Consider the following 19,883-nt stretch of genomic DNA (forward strand, 5'->3'; position numbering starts at 1 on the left):
TGTTAGCGTTAGAATCCACCCGACGATAGCGCAAGGTCGTATAATGCTTTCATTCGCATCGGATGAGATTTCCCGAATTTCTTCAATGGAATTCATTGGAACATTTTGCACTCTTCAAGAAAATATAAACTGGACGTGCATATTTCGGTAACGGTTCGTAGGCTACACATTGCTCTTAAGGGTAATTCACTTTACGATTTTATACACTTCTGCTATCTAATTAATGACATCATTAAAATCATAGTTGTGTTTGTGTGCAGTACGTAATCCTTAGGTCCTTAGTTTCAAAGCACGTTCATGGCCTGCTGCCTAGCGCCATGTGGCAAAGACAATGTGTTGGACTATCTTCTGTGTTCTGAGCTTACTCATGTGCGGAGTGCAGTGGAAGTTTTGACCGTCTTGGCCCAAGGGAGCAAGCAGTGTCTGGTGGAACAGATTCTACAGGCAGAGAAGAAAGAGGACTGTATTCGTGTGCTCACACAGTTACTCTGTTCATCAGACCACTGGTGGGTATAAGCGAGAGATGTGTCCTGAAAAAAACTTTTAGTGACAACGCGTTTTATTTTGTGAAGATGATTTCTTAATTGATCGACATGAACAAGAGAAAACAGGCAGTGAAAGCACTCTGATATGGTAACTGCAGGAACAAGAATGGCATGTCTTGCAGTACAGTATAAACAACTGTTGTGTGGGAGGGCATTTCAATTAGGTGACATTTATGAGTAAACCCGTTGCATAAGGTTTTAAACAAAGAGAGCAGATGGCTGAAATTATTACATTATAGTGCCAAAATACCTTAGGCCAGCAGAGTGTAATTTCTCTGTGAGACCAAACATCATAATTGACGCGAGTGCCAGAGTGCATTAACAAATGGCCAAATAAAGCATTTCATTGTTGTCCCTTAATGGAGTGTAATTATATAATGGAGCTTTTCCAGGTCATGATAAGGGTCGCCACTTATATTTATTGAAAGGTATGTTCAGGTAGTTTTTTTAGCACAGGAAGAAAGACCAGGAAAAGGTGTTAAAACTGTAAAGCTATACATCCTGTTAGGAGCATGTGTGTGTGGGGGGGTTTCCATGGTAGCTGGGACTAGTAGCTGAACTATGGCCAGGACTATCACATCATAAGCATGGTGGTTGTGCTACAGTGAGCCAGTAAGGGTTGGAATAAGTGTATGGGATGTTGCTCAGGTCCCACAGCATAGTAAATTATCCTGGTTCCACAGTTGGTTAGTTACACGGTTTGCTGATTAGTAAAAAACGTCTAGCTGTGAATGTTCCACTTCTATTAAACTGTTTTCTTAATGTTTTTTGTACACAGTTGAGATAAGGCTCAAAGATAAGGTTATGTTTATAACTATATGCAGGCTATGCAGCAGCACGGCCTACCTGTTTGGGGTTCTGATGGAGAGTGAGGCTATTGGGCGGACTCTGAGAGAATGCAGTCACGAAAACAATGACAGTTTGGTGGCCGTCTTGGGACAGCTCCTGACCAAAGATGATCCAGACACCATCATGAATTCTGCTGGGGCAATAGCCTCTTTGGTAATGTAGATACATTTACATATCACTGAATGTTTACTTAAGTGCATGCATAATGAGAAACTTCTGTAAAGTGGGAAGGAGGTTTTCCTCCGCCGTGTCATAGACTTTGGTGTTCCAGTGTTGCTCGCCTAATAAATAACGTTAACGTGACTTCACTGATAGCCTGAATTAAGGAACTATTTACCACTCTCCCGGTCTTTTAGATCCTCAGCACACTAGTTTCGTGAAGCTATTTTTACAGGCAGTGAGTTAGCCTTGTTACTGTCAGCTCTCCGCACAGTCTATTAAAACTAAAACCAGTTCTGTCCAGCCTCTTGTCACAAAATACCAAATTCATGTGTGAGCCCCACAAGTCTGCCAATACACTACAATCTCCTGTGATACCCTAGCCTGTGTGATCTAATGATGCTTGTCCACCAGGTTGAGAGCTCAGAGGGCCGTCAGTGGCTGCTGAGCCAGCCGGTCTTCACACAGGTTCTGGAGAGCCTGTCTCACCTGCTGGGTCACGCCAGCGAGAGCACGGTCAACTCAGCTGCTCTGATCCTTGCCCGGCTGTCCCTGTGCGAGGAGGCCTGCCAGAGCCTGTTGGGCCACCCCGCGGCCACCAGGACTCTGAGTCGCCTGGCGAGGTGCCTGGCACATAGTGACACAGGTGGGTTTGCATAAAGTACTACAACTCCCACAACTCTCTTGTGTAGCTAGTGTTAATAAAAAAATAGGTAGTCATTATGTAAATGTCCTTATGCAATTAAACTTGAAATTATCTGTTCACTGAATTCTATATAATAAGGTGTGTGTGTTTGGGGTGGGGTGCTTCAATAACAGTGTTGAAAATGTTTTCTTAAAATGTTTTTAAGACACTAGGTTTCATTGCACAATGTGGCACTAAGAAATAAACTCCTTTTAGACCATTATGTTCAAGCATTTACTCAGTGGCCTATACAAAGACAATGTTGTGAAATGTAGCTGGATAAGGCAGCACATTGGTTTTACTCTTTATGACCAAAGTCATAACGTTGACACCTTGTAGTGAATTTCAGGAAAGAAGTTATGTATTGACGTGATACTTTGTTAAGAATCTTATCTTTTTTATCAAATTTCTTATTTTGCCTGATGTATTTGCAGACACAGCCATGAATGCAGCCTTTGCAGTGGGACGCCTGTGTGAGAGCGAGCAGGGCAGGAGTCTCATCTTGGCACAGGCCAGAGAACATCAGCTGGTGAGACAGATGCTCACACTCTCACTACCAGACATCAAAGAAGCATGAGCTGAGAGATTATTACGAACACAAGTGACATTAGTTGGTTTTGTTGCAGGTGTAACAGCCATTCATGTCCAGAATATTTTGAAAGTCTAGACTAGAGAATGGGAAATCAGTGAGACATGTTTAGAGAAAAACCTAGGGTCTGCGTAACATTTTAGTTTGAGTTGATACACAATAATGTAAACGTACAAAAATATATGGCCGTATTCAAAGTAGTAATGTTTTGCACATTTTTAGTTTATTACCATTGTATTTTCAATTAATGTTAAATATAAAATATATATTCCTGGTCTTTGTATATGCTCCTGGGAGTGTACTTTTAACAAGTCTGAGTGACATGGGTTTATAGAGGCTGACCAAACCTCTCTCCCTGGTGTTTTCCAACGTGATGAAGACTTGGCTTTTGACACCTTTAGTACATGGATCAAAACCAAGCTTTTCCCCTCCCCTTGTGAGAGGGGCTGGATTTGTCCGTCTGAGTGTATCCTCCAGCTGTGGCACAATCAGCAGGGACTGTCTGGCAGACAGATCATTTCAGGGACAAGCCAAAGTTGTGTGAAGTATTTTTAGTTTGTTGTACTGATGTATCATATGTGCATATCAGTCACATACGTATGTTTGTCATATTTTCAATACACAGGCATACAAGTCCACATAAGAAAACTACGTTTTACATTGTTTACATTACATGTATTGTGAGGTGGTCTCTGAGGTTATTTCTGAGGTTATTTTGACCTGGGCCAAAATAGGTAAGAATCTCTATTGAATGAGTTACTGTTTGACAGTCCACAAAGTGCCAGCAAACTAAACTGGAGAGTGATGAACTTCAGTACATACAGAGGTGTGGTTTTGACAGTTTTGAGGAATGCCATGCCATACCTCATTGGGGAAAACTCCCTATTGTTTTGAGCCGTACTCTGGTCAGTTGAAGTGGACGATGAGGCCCTTTTCTGCTGATCCCTCCAGGTCAGCAGTCTGCAGGCCCTATTGTGCACGGGGGCGGGCCCAGAGGCGGGACAGACGGCCTGCTTTGCACTGAGTTGCCTGGCAACTGAGGAAGACGGGCATGCCTTGGTCCTGGACAGCCCCTCGTTTCCCAAGCTGCTGGATGGCCTCCTGCAGCTGTTACAGAGAGAGGAGCACGACAGCACTTGGTTTGCAGCTATGTAGGTGACTTAAACAGTGAAAATAATAATTTAATTTATACAGCACCTCTCTGACTAGAATCCAAAGTGCTTTACAGGATAAGTACAGGACATTTTCAATAAATACAACAAAACAAAAAAAATTATAAATCAATAAACATCAGAAAAAAACAGGTTAAATTATAGTAATACAATAGAAATGAATGAATGCACAAGCACAAAAGTTTATATAAATCTGAATTAATTAACAAAATGTAGTGAAAGTAATTCAGCGGACCAATAATATACCATTCAGACACCAGGCAAGCGTATAAAAATGCGTTTTTAAGACTTAAGACTTTGGAACTTAAACGTACCCAAGGAGGGAGCAGCTCTGACATTAAAGGGAATGCTGTTCCAGGCTTTAGCACATCCCATGCATTATCACTGTAGTTTTTTACAGTGATGTATTCAAAACTCAATTTTTGCTGATGCTCATGCATGCCTGTAATGAATAACTATGCATGCTTTAGTAAGATAGAGAGGATTTATTTTTAATAGGATACATAGAAATACAGCTTTTAGTGGCCTTTTGGCTTTTATGTTTAACTTAAATATAGTTCTGAAGGTGAGTGTGATTGTTGAAGGTTCTTTTTTTGTTCAGTTACGTACTTTGAACTAAACATGTTAATGTATCTTCCCCATGCTCTGTTCCCTGTTCTCAGGACTATTAAAGTGCTCGTCTCGTGGCCCAAAGGAGTTGTGAGAGTGAGAGACCACCGCCTTTTGGAGAGACGCTTACAGGTTCTTCTGTTTCCACATACAGTATATCCTTGTAAATATATGTGATCAAATAAATAAGGCTTTTATGTGTGCAAAATCTATGAAGAGGATAAAAGATGGGTCATGGGTAATATGAATCCATCAGGTGTATTTATCGTTGTGTTGGTTTAGGGGAACGTTACTAGTTAATAATTAGCTGCCCCTCTAGAATCTTGTAAGACATCCTGGCTCTTTTTTACATTTACATTTCCCCATCTAAGGCCTTGTCCCTCTCTGCCTCCTCGGGGCTGGAGCTCCAGGAGGAGGTGAATGCTTGCCTGAGGAGGTTGCAGCGCCTCCCTAAGCCTGCTCCCGTGAGCGTTCGCCGGCTGCCACCGGGGACGTGCCGGGTGTCCTGGGAGAGGTGTGCCCCAGAGAGTGGCCTGGAAGTGTCTTACTGGTGAGATGGTTGGAGAGATCTGTACTTAAGCAAAGGTTCACTATCCTTTTTCCTGTAAGTCAGCTGATATTTTGAACACAAGACTTGACTTGACATGACATGATGTAACTCCTCAAATTGAATGTAGACACTCGGGATAGTTAAAGGATGGCATGTAATTAAATGTTGAAACTGATTACACATTGATTATTGATTGACACATATTGATTACATTTGTATAATGTACTGTACATGGAGTGCAGGAGAAAGACAAGTGTGTAGTGTTAATGAATCTGAATTGGTTGGGAAAACCTATTATGATCCATTTATTCAATACAACACAGAGATGAACCTTGTTGAATGAACCTCCCTGTATGTCTACTCCCAGCCTCCAGGACAATGATACAGTGCTCTACCGTGGCCCTCTGTGTAACGTGACCATCCCATCCTCAACCCTTCTATCTGGAGAACCACTTTCACTGCGACTCAGTCAGTCAACCTCCGACGGGGACGTCAGTCCTCTCAGTGAGGCAGTGGCCGCAGAGGCAGAGAGGGTGGGACTGAGGCTGGGTCCTCCACGGGAGCTACGCGTGATTGGCTGCACAGCCACACAAGTGCGGCTGAGCTGGGCAGGTCCTGAGGGAGAGCTGAAACCAAAAGGGTACCACATCTACCGTGGGGACACACTGGTAGACACTATCACTGGACCTGGGTGAGTCTCATTTAAAATGGAAGGACTCCTCAGCTTCAGGATTTATGCACAAAACTACATAATTAAGCGAATGAGCAAGTGCTTTGCACAACCTGACTGAAATATGTCACATTCATGGTTTTTTACTTGTTTGTAAACTGCTTGAACATTTGTGTGAGTCAGCCAGGAGACATTTGTTTTTCTCAGAGCATTTTTATGACATCAGAATGTAAAATTAGCTAGTTTGGTTTGAACGAAACCTTGTAGCCAAACTGGACTTTTGCTGAAAAGATTGCCTAAGAGGCCATTATAGCACATCACAAGGAGCGAGGAATGTGTGCTGTTAAATGTATATACAATATCAACAATCTGGACATCCTTCTACTAGGGCTGAACGATTAATTGCATTTGCGATTTAATCGCGATATGATAGAACGCAATTTTCTAACCGCAACGTTCGCGATTAAAAATGTGGTCTAATTTTTTTTTTCTTAAGATGGTACATTTTGCACACAGTGTTTAAAAAGTGCATGCCTTGTGTTTATTCTTACAATGACTTTGTTTAATTTACTTAAATGCAATGTGGCACAGCCACCGATTTGTTGTTCTTGATTCTGTAATGAGCCGTTAAATAAAAAAATTAAATAATAATATTTTACACTAAATATATCTAATATTGTGTTGGTCATATTTAAATCATTCATTACGATTTGTTGGGAAAATTTTTTGGATAAAATAAAAAAATCGCATATTAAATCGCAATCGCAATATTGAGGGAAATAAATCGCAATTACATTATTTTCCCAAATCGTTCAGCCCTACCTTCTACCTCTCTAACATTCTTTCTCTGTTTTTTTTCCTGAGTCCTGACTTTCATACCTTCCCTTCTCCATAAGGGTGATAGTGAGTGGGCTGTCTCCCTCCACCCAGTACTGGTTACGTGTATGTGCAGTGGGGCTGGCAGACATTACCGGACCCTTTACGGAAGTGGAGGTCAGCACAGCTGACATCCAAGACCATGCTCCCAGCAGGCTGATGGTGGTGGTGCTTGGCCGGCACGAGCTGCACATCAGCTGGGGAACTCCGCTGGTCCCTCTGGGGCGACTGTTTAACTACGAGCTGCGGATGAACGGCGATGTGGCCTACCTGGGCACGGAGCGGGTGCACACGGCCCGAAGGCTGGCTGCCAACACGGCTTACACCTGCACTGTCACAGCCATCACCTCCAGGGGGCGCCGTGAGGGCCGGCCAGTCACTAAGAGGACTGCACGAGATGAGTACCAGCACACACACAGGTAAGGTTCCTGTGCACAGTAGAAAAGGCAATAAAAAACAACTTAATTGCAGTTTTTTATATAAAAATAGAGCAAGTATAAAATATTTCTTGCTTTTAGATAGGCACTGCACAGGCAAATTCTGCGTTACTTTTGTCATCAGCGATTTCCATCTGGGAAACACCAAATGTTTCTCTGTGTTTTCTACCAACGCCTGTCCAGATTTTGTTTTGCTTTACGTGTTTGCTTCTTTGACGACAAGAATTCATGCTCCCTTGCCCTTTCTTGTGATAAATAATGATCCTCCATTTCACAAAATGTGGGTTCTCAAACTTGATAGCCATCACCAGCAACTACTGATTCCTATTCTTTCTTCTTCTGGCCAAGCTGCCTCTTTAATGTAAAACGTGAAAGGCTCTTTGTAGAGGCAGTGTTTGTTTTATCTGTTTTGGGCTTCTATAGGAACATGGGGGAGTTTATGATAGAGGACCCTCTCCCTATGTAGGATATGGAGGGCTCATTCTAGGCTAATGAAAACACAATGACTCCATAGTTACGTGTGATTATACACTAATGAAAACATACTTATGAATACTTTATTCCCTAAAGAAGTTAAAGAGTTCCCTAAAAACTACACACTGTTTCTTTCATTCACACAGACAAAGGTTTGACCAAAAAACCTTAACAGTCTTTATCAAGGGATTGTTTTCACAGTAAATGCACTGAAAGACCTTCTCCTCCGACGTACTCCTGTGGCCGACTTGTTTTTGTTACTCAGTGGTGGTCTGGTGACCAGCGTTGTAAACGTCTCCCGCCCCCCATCTGTCTCCTGTCTCAGATGTCTGTACTCACCCAACCGCCACACCCCCACTCAGATGGCCGCCCCTTCTCCACCAGCCCGCGAGGTCAACGAGGTCAGGGAGAAGTCACACTCACCACCTAAACATCTGCCCAAGGTCCACCTCACTAGCTATCGTCACCGGCAGGGAACCCACATCCGAGACGGACACAGGTTTGTCTACAGCAAATAAACCTGTTCTAACATATGAAATACTGTGTGCTGGGTGTACATTGTAACAAGGACAGATTTAATCAGTTTAGGACTATGGAATCTATTTGCTGAGGTGACTCAGAACAACACAGAAAAGGTTTATTCCCAAAGCAATACACACATAAAGCTTTGTCTTTTGATATCTTAGCATAGGTTTGATATTTTATTATAGGTTTGTTAGAATAAATACATTTTGAAATATATGGCTTTTTATTTTGTTTGTTGAATTTTCCAAACCAGCTGTTGCCATAGTATGGTCTTAAAGAGGGAGGTGAGGCTCTTGCTTGTTAAAGTCAGTGCTGAGTTATTAGAGACTTTTATTACTCTCACCAGGCGCTTCCCACCAGCCGAGCCGGAGCTGGGCTGTCGGAGCACACAAAAGGCAAACCAGGTACTGTTGCACCATGTGGAAATCTACACAGATTAGGATGGTTTCTCACGCCCAATTACAAAAGTGCTTAACCTATATCAATTATGAAAATACAATATTTCCCAATATCAATGTGCTTTCTATGCATATAGCTTCAAACATTTGATTGTATTTGTGTATATTTCCCTGCCCATGAAAAACTATTACCTGTATACAAATGTGTAGAAAACTCCTTTTCACTTTTTCCCCATTCCTTCCACATTTATCTTTATTTTGGTCTAGAAAAACCCATTTTTGTTACATCTCCCACACCTCTTATCTTAGATCACGCCGGGGCTTGTGAGTGGGTTTGATGTGAGGGCTTTCCTGGAGAGGAGTGAGATGGGTGCTGAAGTAGAAGAGTGCCCCGTGATGGTGCCCCTAAGACCCCCCTTACTCCTACCCTCAAAGACAGGTCAAAGAGAGGTCAACCTGTGGGCTCAGCCATCACTGCTGGATAGTGCTCTTATTACAGCCAAAATCACTCCAGGTAGGAGTTCAACTAAGCTGGAGGACCATTCTGTGTGTCTATTTTTTGTTGAATGTTTAATTTTGACATTATTTTTTATAATGTCTTCCTCTTCTTCCACCTTCTCCTCTTCTTCTTTCTGAAGCTGTTGTTGTTGTTACTTTATATGAAAATGAAAATAAGATATTTGTTCCAGGGACCTTACTGCAGTGGACTGCTACAAAAAGAGGCTCAGAAAACAGGGGGAGATTACCACTTATCAGTCCTCATCCCTGTGAGTATCAGTATCATACTGTATGCCATTTCCAGGATTTGGCTTGAGGAGTAGGCTATCAATCTTGTGAGGCACCTCTCTGAGTATCTGAAGCAGTGTGTAAGGTTATTGTTACTGTTTGTGTCCATGTCTCCAGCAGGCAGACTGAGGTCCATCCAGCCGGTTAGTTATTCTTGGTCTGACCCGGATTGGACTGGGCACCATTCTAACAGGGTTCTTCGAAGCAGGTATGGCATGGCATTTATTTCTCATGTACAGACTACTGTTATCAGTTTCTTGCCTAAACTGACATCTTTTAAACCCTAATTACCTCCTAACAGACTTGTGACGGGATCCAGAGCACACAGCGAGGTCAGAGGCAGGCACAACCACACTGCTCTGAGAATGGCCAGCATTTAAACCCACTGAATCTGACTGAGATCAAAGGAAAACCAGGGACTGCCAGCATATATTTTTTAAACCAGACAGGCAGGATGCAGAGGGGAAGGAGATGTGCTAATATCAGTAGTTTTCAGTATTTATTATACAGTATATAATATATAAAACAAAATTATGCTGACAACTACAGAGACAACCCCACCAACCTCAGTGGCTGTCCCAGATTTATATAGTTGCCGTGTTCATGTGTGTTGTTAGTCCGGTTTATATGTGTGGTAGAAATTAAATCAGAGGTAGGCAAGCAGATGTGTAAGTTATTGTGTATGTGTTTGATATGTGTGTAAATCCACAGTGTTTTATTGGAATTCAGGTGTCTTATGATTGGCTGGTTGACACTGCATGTTGTCTGTTTGTGTCTCCTTGTGCAACACCACCATTGATACCTTTATATAAATACATGGATTTAATGTTTGTCTAGTACATTTAATGTGTTGTCCAAAATCAGCAGTTAACACAGCTTTCAGTTATCTACAATAAATGGTAAATATATTGGTCAACAAGTTTTAACCCTCAACTACTGCTAACACAAATTCTTTAAATAGGGAACGACTTCCACTGTCTTCACTAAAAGCCAGTGTACATATAGCCTATCTTGGACTTGGCAGAAACAAGGAATATGTATTAGTAAAGTTTTATAGTACATTTAAAGTAAAGTTTATAACTAAACGAATAACAAACTTAAATAAATTAAGGCTAATTGTTATTGTATTAAATGGGTAGGCCTAATTCCCTTTATAAGTTTGCATATCATTTTTTATAATATAGTTATTTAATTGCGTCCAATTCACTTACATTACATATGTGCACATAGAGGTTTGAAAACTCATGTCTAACTACATTTGTTAAGCTCTTGAAGATCGCTATTCGTCATGTTACAGTTCTTGATTTAAGTGGTCCTCAGTCCCAGGGATGGATTAACGAACGGGCCCAGGCCCAGGGGCCCATGAGCTCAAGGGGCCCCCAAACCAGAGCCTCTGCGTGAAGTCGCTGTTATGTATCTCTTATTTGTGGTTGAAAAAGGTGTATTTTGTTAATTTGCTAATGGCTTTAATTGAGCGTACCTGTGCTGTGTTAGAAAATGTGCATGTGCGCCAGGGGGGTAACTATAGACAATGCAGCCAGCTTTTTTTCGATCACATGGATTACATAGTGTCGCTAGTTCAATGCGACAGTGATCAAGGATAATTTTCTATGGACCACCTAAGATACCTTATGCCATGTCTCTGTCATGGTTTTCATAATTTTTAGGGGGAAATCGTCAGTAGCAATCTATAACACAATGATATGCTTATCATACATAGCCTACACTATAGAAACTATTAAAAAGCCGATTCAATTAAATGAATAATTTCTTATTTAATTGGTTATTTTTGTCATATACAGATATGCAATGATGATTGCTGGGTAATATGTATCTTGTTCGCCAATGTCAAGTCTCTATTTGATCATGTGACGAGACGATACAATATAGCTAGTTTAAGCGCAGAATCTGAACGTCAAGACCTACAATAGTCCAGGCAAAGTAGCGTTTTACGACAGACTAATTGTAAAATATTTTTTTTCAGCATAGATCATTTCTATGAGGTGTCCAGAACAACATACTAAAAGTCCTAAGACATCCTATTTGAGGAAATATGTCAATCTGAGATGTGTGCTAATAATGCATGGCAAAAATACACCTCAAAAATGTAATTTTTTCCTTTACTCCTATCAAAATGAGACTTTACACAATGAAAGTACCCATGAAAATTAAAACGTTTTGTATTACAAGTTTCTTTTGAAATGAATTTGAATATGCACATGAGCTCCACACTTAATGAATATGTCCATAGGCAGAAACACCATTCTGACAAATACATCGGCCCAATCTTCATCCAATCATCCTACTGCCAATGGGAGATGGCAATGCTGCTTTTAGACTGGCCTCTAACCTGAAAACTGCCTGGCTTGGTAGTACCTGCCAGGGGTATGGTTTTTCTGCCTATGCAATTAGGACATATTCAATAAGTGTGACGCTCATGTGCATATTCAAATTCATTTCAAGAGAAACTTGTAATACACAAAAAGTTACTTTTCATGTATACTTTTACTATGTAAAGTTGTATCGTGGTAGGAGTGAAGGAAAAAATTAAGCCTATTTGGGTGTATTTTGGGCATATTCGATTAGTGTATAGCTCATTTGCATATTACAATTCATTTTCAAAGAAACTTGTAATACAAAAAAATTTACTTTTCATGGGTACTTTCATTGTGTAAAGTTTTATTTTGATAGGAGTAAAGGAAAAAATTACATTTTTGAGGTGTATTTTTGCCATGCATTATTAGCACACAGCTCAGATTGATGAGAATTAAACATTTTTCCTCAACTAGGATTTCTTAGGACTTTTAGTATGTTGTTCTGGACACCTCATAGAAATGATCTATGCTGAAAAAATTATTTTACAATTAATTCTATTTTTGGCTCCAAAATGGGTTACTTTGCCTGGCCTACAAGTTGACTGAGCACAGCCAGAGGCACAGTACACTTGCCGAACTACGCCTTTCAAACATAAAAGTGGTGATGCATGATTTGCTCTTTCAATGGACAGGATAGCCAGCCCATTCAGCCTCTCCTGCCCCATGCTGCTCAGGTAGGTCTTAATCAGTTTCAATTTGGAAAAGAATCACTCGGCTGTTGCCCTGTCACATGTAATGTCAGAAACAATAGCAGGGCAGTTAAGCGAGAATGTAAAGACAGGTCCGACTTAACAATACAACGCGGTGTTGAGGTATGTAGAAAGATGATTTGTCAAATACTTGCACTTTCAAATCCAGTCCGCTTGGGGTCGTGAGTAGATTTTAAGAGGAGGGGAACACTAACAAACACTCTTGTATAGCTTCTTTGATTGTTTACGCGGAAGTTACAAGTTAGATAACAACAGACAACCACGCTGAGGACTGAACTAATATCTCCATCTGAAGGTTAACCGTTTGTTGTTGCTGTTTCTCCCCTCTATATCTGTTATTATGGTTAATATCGGGCTCACAAAGGTCGATGACGCGATTGCAGCAAAGCATCCGGTGAGTGAAGTGTAAAATGGAAACATTGTGGAACTTATCTTTATGTAGGCAACTGCAATGAAACGTTAACCGGTGTGCAGCATTCAGCCGTCAGCATCAGCGTTGTCTCTAATACTGCACACAATTTCTCTTCAGGGCTTACAACAGTATGCTGCTTGCCAGTCCTATGCCTTCATGAAGGGAACTGGTAGTTTTATTGTAGGTAAATTGAATTCCTGTTGTCTTACATGACAGCTACTGTACAGAATAATAAGTTATATAGATGTAGTAATTGTTATCCTCTCTGCATTTCAGGCACCGGCGCTCTATTTTTCATTCAAAGAGTTGTGCAAAAAAAGCTCCCGTACCCTTTTCAGTGGAACCTGTTAGTGTCATTAGGTGAGTGCAATTCCAATACATCCACATCTACCACATTGTGACGGTCGTGGTGCGACCGCACACTTCTGCCCCATATTTGCACCCACTAGCGCACCCAAACAGACATGGTTTGCACACACAAACAATCATACCACTGATTACAATTGGATCCACCTCATGGACACCGCTAATTGTTTAGACTGGCAGAGGGGACACGGAAAATGGTCTGGGCCAGGCCACCTGGATAAAGTGGTTGGTTTTACAAACCTTTCGAACATTATTTTATTACATAGCTTTCTCTTTGTTTTATGATTGTGAAGAAATGCTATGTTTGTGTCTCGGGGTCTGTCTTGTCATTGTGTATTGTTTAGTGTTTGTGTCTACCCCCCGTGTGTAAAAATGGTGCTGGCTGCCAGGTGTATATATGTTCATTGTTCTGTCAGTTAGTCAAGTCTGGTCAGGCATGTGCATTTATGTGGACCCTTAGGTTACTGCTGATTTTTGTCCTCTACATCATTTAGAGGCCTAGCAGGTATTGTAATAGAGATTCGTACTGCTGCATGGTGTCCTCTACCCCATTTAGAGGCTGAGCAGGTGATCTTCATGGAGACTGCTGCTTTTTGTCCTCTGTTCATTTGAGAGGCTTAGCAGTTCTCCTGGGTATTTTGAACCCCATTAAAACTTTATATTTGAACCCTCACTCTGTCTCTGAGCTTTTGGGCCAAACCCACATTTTTGACGGCAACCGAGGCTCGGTCCGTCACACACATTATAGCGACAGTATTTAACAATTTTACTTTAAAATAACAGCTTCAAAATCATTTTGGCAGTACACTGACTAATACGGAGAATGGCGTCTATGCCATTGTCACAGGACGCCTGTATTGCCTGGTATTGTATATGTAACATACCTGGTATGGTATATGTAACTTTGGTCGACAGGGCGCAACACCTCTCGCAAGAACTATGTAATGCTTTATGGCACCACCTCACACAACAACTAAACCCTTCGGCTAGCTATAAGAAGCTAGCACAGTATTCTACTGTATGGACATCATGGCAGAGGTTACGAAGAAACTGAGGAAGACGGTGTCAAAGGAAGCGATGAAGAGAAACATAGAGAGTAACTGAGCAAGAGACTAAACAAGAGTCAGTCTCTGGCTTTTAGTCATTGGCGAGAGCTAAAAGAGATGAAAGGATGCAAGTCAGATGTCGAGCTGGCCTTCTTTCTGTTGGACCAGTCAGTTATAACTGATTTGATGTATTGCTATGTCTTGTGATGCACATTGCGACGTAGGCTGTAACCTTACAGGTGTCATCCCTGTCTCACCAAGATTTGTCTTCACATATTTGACACCACAGTGGCCTCTTCGGTTGGCAGCTATGCAGTAACACGCTGGGAGACACAGAAATGTACAGACCTGTGGATGTACCTCGAGACAGGGAGCTTCCCAGACAGAAATGTTCAACGTGAGTTTGCTGCCAGCACCCTTTACAAAAAAAGTGTGTGAGTGCATGTATGTATGTACTGTATGTGCATGTCACATTTCCAACAGAATCTTACTTGAGTCTTGTTTCCTTCCAGAGAAAGAACCCCCTGCCCCAGCTGACCCTAAGGTCACAGTGTACGGGGATGTGATCGACTAACCACCAACAGCAAACTCTGTAGACACCAGACCTTAACATTCTGACCTGTATCTGTATATAGTTTCACTGTAAAAGCAGAAAACAAACATACAAACACATATTAAAATCTTAATTTATTTGAACTGACTGATCAAGGCAACACTCTGCTGTGTTCTGTTAATATGACAGTAATGTACAGTATGTTCAGGTGGGGGCATACACATTATAACATACACATTTGAACTATTGCTTTGTACAGTTACAGCTTTAATAAATGTTTCATTTTCAACATGCAGGCTTTAATTCATGGTAATATCTGGTCTTAGGGTTTGTGAGTGGTTTTACTGTCACATTTGAGCCTTACAGAAGTTGTATTTTAGCTGAACGTATGCTATTAAAACACTGTCATGCTCATATGAATGTCTGTGTGTGTGAGAGCGAGTAAAATCCTGGATGATCGCCTTAATAGAAACATTACGATTAGTAGAAATTAGATAACTTCACTGGAAATGTGAAAGAGGATTTCCTCCCTGTAGATTCAGTTTTGGACCTTTGCAAGCTTTTGATCTTCCAAATATGTAATTCAGTGAAGGCCTCCTTAATCCTTTTTTATCCTAAATTATGGATTGAATTTCTTGTTTTGCTTTGACTCAGAGATTTAGCTACAGTTCTCATGTAATGTAGATTACTATGTAAATAATGGCATTTATATCATACAAATTGTAATAGTTACAACTTTAGTTACGTCTGTTTTTTCAAAAAGCAAAGATCATTTATGTTTTCATGCCTTTACCAAGGAGATTGACATATAAGCACTTTATCCACAGTTATGTGTTTATTAATCTGTCAAACTGAGCTGAACTGTAGTTAAATATTGGCCCACTAGTGGGTACTATACCTCTGAATGCCGTCCATGGATGTTGAGCATACTTCAGTCGGGCTTGTAGGCACATATCAGCTCTATGTTGTCTTTATTGTGTAAACCAACAAATAAACAAACAAACAAACATACTTTTATGCTTGTTTGTTTATCTATTTATCTGTGTTGTTTCAGAAAGCATGTACCATCTTCAGTGTGATTAGTGCTTTAAATGCTGTCTGTGATGATGACGCTTTAGGCTGCATTCTCTGTAGTATACCCAGTGTCATGTGACCACTCTTATCATTTGTGTCAGTAAGGAAAGACATGCACTCAAGAGCGTGCCTCGCGTGATAGTTACAACACAAGACGCAGTGTGACATTTTGAACTGATGAGGTTGGAGCCGTGCACAATGAACTCAGGCCGAGCTGTAGCCCAGCAAGACAAATGAACGGATTTCATGATTGATCCATTTATCTGCCTCTTCAATAGTGGCCATGTTGCAGAAATCTCCTGACAATCCCCCCCCCACCACCACACACACACTAAAGTGCTCCCATTTTATGATGCAATGACAAATTAGTCTGTGTAAAGCCCGAATTATAGATCTGCGTCGGTGTCCGTCCGTTTTACGGATGGGCGGGGAAACAGATTCGGACGGATTCGGACGTACTGTTTTTGATTTATACTTCTTCGACGGCTGTGGGTGTTGAAAACAATTCACCGCCAGAACAGTGGGTGGAGCAGCGGTTTATTGGTCACAGACGAGCTACTACGCGACCTCTTTGAGTGAAAGAATTCGTTGATTGTGTATCTCCCTCCTCCCAGCCGTCACGTCATTAATAGCAACAGGTGTAGTCACATGGGTCTTTGAGACACACTACAATATAATGTTCAGTCTGTCTAACGCTATATATTCACTTGAAAAGGCAAACTTATCTCCATCATGGTAGGTATTATTTGTGTGAAAAATAGTAGCAATCTATAACAAAATGATATGCTTATCTTACATACACTATAGAAACTATTAAAAACGATTCAATGAAATTAATACTATCTCATTTTCTTTGGTATTTTTTGTCATATTCAGATTTGTAATGATGATTGCTGGGTAATATGTATGCTGTTGTCCAATGTCAAGTCTCTATTTGATCATGTGACGAGACGATATGATAGTTTAGGCGCAACATCTGAACGTCAAGACCAACAAGCTGACTGGGCAAATAAATATCTGCGACAACGTGATTACAGGAGGCAAACTGGTATCAGGGAAGAAGTTAAAAATAAACTGTCATCTGGAGAGTTTAAAAGAATACAAAACGAGGGGGAATCTACTGTATGGAGATATTTCTGCTTAGTAGTCAACGCGGATTTATTAAACCTGGATGGTTGGGGGAGAGAGATGAACGTCAAAACCGACAAACTGGGCCAGAGGCAAAAGCACCTGCAAGCTGAAAACAATGGCTTTCAAACATAAGCGTGATAAGGCATTGAACATTCCATATTTAAATATCTTAATAAGTAGTCAAGTCAACGTGTCTGCCTCACGTGATGGAGAAGTTCGTTTTTGAGACTAAAATAAATCACATTTAGGATAATGGCCTTCTTGTGTGCGGGGATTTTTTTTATGTCCTAGCTGTGACAACGCGATTACAGGAGGCAAACTGGTATCAGGGAATAAGTTAAAAAATAAACTGTCATCTGGAGAGTTTAAAACGATGCAAAACGAGGGGGAATCTACTGTATGGAGATATTTCTGCTTAGTAGTCAAGGCATTGAACATTCCATATTTAAATATCTTAATAAGTAGTCAAGTAAACGTGTTTGCTTCACATGCTTCTCCCCTGTACAAAAGCGTCGGCTAAATGACTAAATGTAAATGGATTAGACCTCGATTGTTGGACTATGTAGATCGTTTTATAACGAACTTTGTGCACTTAAAGTTTTAAAAAAAAAAGAAACTGTCATCTGGAGAGTTTAAAACGACACTCGAGGGGAAATTTACTGTAGGCCTATGGAGATATTTCTGTCGGATGGCATCATATTCTATGCGGATTCTAATGAGGCTGTTTGATATGTCCAATGTAAGAAGTGTGAAGCTTTAATGAAATATGATTGATGCCATCCTCTTTCTCCACAACATGGATTAAACATCGATGGTTGGACTATGTAGATACTTTTATAAGGAATGTGTCAAGAAAAAAGATAATCTTCAATGGTAAGACTTGTTTTATTCGCGCCTCTTCTGGTGTAGCATATAACGTGAGTTTTATTTAGGCATATCAGATGCATAGCGTGTGTAATGTGTAGGCCATTTCATTCCGTTCTTGCAATGTGAATAATTCATTTCAATATGCTTATATCCCTTTTGTGCGCGCTTGTGCGTTTAACGGGGCTTGTTTGTGTGAGCCAGTGCATTTATCATTCATCTGTTGATGCTCGAGTTTAATAAAGGCAGGCTATTCTTAAGAAACGTATGTAAATGTGTCAGTAGTATGAACAGTTGAGACATTGACTCATTGGGGTTCGGACTAAATATTTTACTTGCTGTCGGGCTGGGGTAGGGCTGGGACAAGTCAGCGCGATAAGGCATTGAACATTCCATATTTAACTTGGCATAGTCGCCCCATAATGCCGTGCGGCGGGCACATACTTTTCTCGATGTGATGCAGCGCATAGACATATATACATGTCTATGATGCAGCGCCCAACGATGTTCTTTAACAATGTTCCTTACTGTTCTAATTGCATGTCGTTGTTCTGTGTTGGGACGGAGTTTATACAGGTGTGTGACGGTAGCACAGTCTGTTCGTGATAACTTGTAGCAGGGCATAAAGCCCGTGCCATTTTGACATTGTATTGTGTTTAGTGTTTAATTAAAAGCCATAACAAATATTCCACACTTCCGTGATTTGTTACAATATCTTAATAAGTAGTGAAGTCAACGTGGATTCTATGGATTAAATTCATTTATTGACACATCTTTTCAGGACGGCCACAGCGCTTTAAAACGACGTGTTTATAAATTACATTATTCAAAGATGGTAGATAAAAGGCGAGATAATCGCCAGGTGTAATAAGCCTACTTTCTCATTATGTGTGTGTGTTAGGGTTTGTAATGCAATGGTGTTGGCTGCAAGTTAACTCCACTTCACGTTAAGGTTAGCTTTTGTATATGAGCATTCATTTCAACTGTTCCATCATCTGAAATATCACGGTGTCGAAAAACAAACCTTTGATCTAAACAGAATATTCAGTATGGAATGGGAATATTTCAGAGCAGGGCTATCTTTTATCGCGTTTGACAAATATGCTCCGATTGCTGTGATGTCTCCTGTGAGAATGGGATAGTATTCTCTCCTATGAATTCGCGGTCATTTGAGCGTCCTTATAAGTGTTTCAGAAATATCTTCAGACCTCTTCTGTTATGTTTGTTCATAATCAACTAGAAGAAGCTTGTGAGACGGTCTACAGGCTATTCATAAAAAACATACGTAAATGTGTCATTAGTATGAACAGTTGAGACATTGACTATGTCTGGTTGGATTCCGACAATACATTTGAATGGCTGTCTGGCTCGGGCACTACTCTGTCGGACGCAGGCCGGGCTCGGACAGAAATATTCGGCTGATCCACACTCTATAACAGAATAGGAACAGATAGGGAATGAAACAGGAAATGTGAGATTCCGGAAATGATGTCGTTAGGAAATGATTTCGTTAGCGGACCAATCACAGCCAAGGGGGTATCCGTCGCTATCCGTTCGTATCCGAAAAAGTTACAAAAATCGAGAGGTGCACGTCGGTGTCCGTCCAGCTCTCCGGAGGGCTCGGATGGGCTCGGATGGGCGTTCCACCACGGGGAAGGGTGTTGCCAAGGCGTGGCTATGTGTCCGGACGGACACCGACGCAGATCTATAATTCGGGCTTAACGCTGATTGGTTCCATTACACGACGTTTAAAAAGGTGTGAACAAAAGTCACATGATTAACTACACCTTGACCACCTCGGCAAGCACATATGAACATGCTGTCACCCTTTTCCCAGTGTGCCTTTGTCCATATGGTGTGATGTTGATTCCAGAGGTGTTATACCATGAGGTGAGGGCCATTTGCCTCCGCTGGTCTCTCCAAGATATACTTGACCCGTTTTCATATCTACTGCTGTGTAAGTAATTTCCTCAGAGTGAACATTATTCAAGCATGCTGGGTAGATGTAGAAATCCCAACTGTATATAC

The 19,883-nt window shown here is 41.0% G+C and overlaps 2 protein-coding genes across 2 annotated transcripts; both read left to right on the forward strand.

Moving 5' to 3' along the window:
• Positions 1 to 129: 129 nt before the first annotated feature.
• Positions 130 to 10,118, forward strand: LOC116222810. The gene is made up of 16 exons (XM_031577616.2): positions 130 to 181; positions 383 to 506; positions 1,370 to 1,547; positions 1,968 to 2,199; positions 2,673 to 2,767; positions 3,779 to 3,978; positions 4,662 to 4,740; positions 4,980 to 5,158; positions 5,526 to 5,849; positions 6,725 to 7,123; positions 7,941 to 8,114; positions 8,487 to 8,544; positions 8,848 to 9,052; positions 9,228 to 9,305; positions 9,442 to 9,532; positions 9,626 to 10,118. The coding sequence occupies exons 3-16, from the start codon at positions 1,407 to 1,409 to the stop codon at positions 9,702 to 9,704; spliced, it is 2,334 nt and encodes a 777-aa protein (XP_031433476.1). The 5' UTR covers positions 130 to 181; positions 383 to 506; positions 1,370 to 1,406; the 3' UTR covers positions 9,705 to 10,118.
• A 2,500-nt stretch (positions 10,119 to 12,618) lies between these two features.
• Positions 12,619 to 15,077, forward strand: tmem141 (transmembrane protein 141). Its single transcript, XM_012816347.3, has 5 exons — positions 12,619 to 12,803; positions 12,939 to 13,005; positions 13,098 to 13,181; positions 14,523 to 14,630; positions 14,746 to 15,077. The coding sequence occupies exons 1-5, from the start codon at positions 12,750 to 12,752 to the stop codon at positions 14,805 to 14,807; spliced, it is 375 nt and encodes a 124-aa protein (XP_012671801.1). The 5' UTR covers positions 12,619 to 12,749; the 3' UTR covers positions 14,808 to 15,077.
• The last annotated feature ends 4,806 nt before the right edge of the window (positions 15,078 to 19,883 follow it).

The sequence above is a fragment of the Clupea harengus genome, chromosome 12 (genome assembly GCF_900700415.2).
Source record: "Clupea harengus chromosome 12, Ch_v2.0.2, whole genome shotgun sequence".
NCBI classification, from domain to species: Eukaryota; Metazoa; Chordata; class Actinopteri; order Clupeiformes; family Clupeidae; genus Clupea; species Clupea harengus.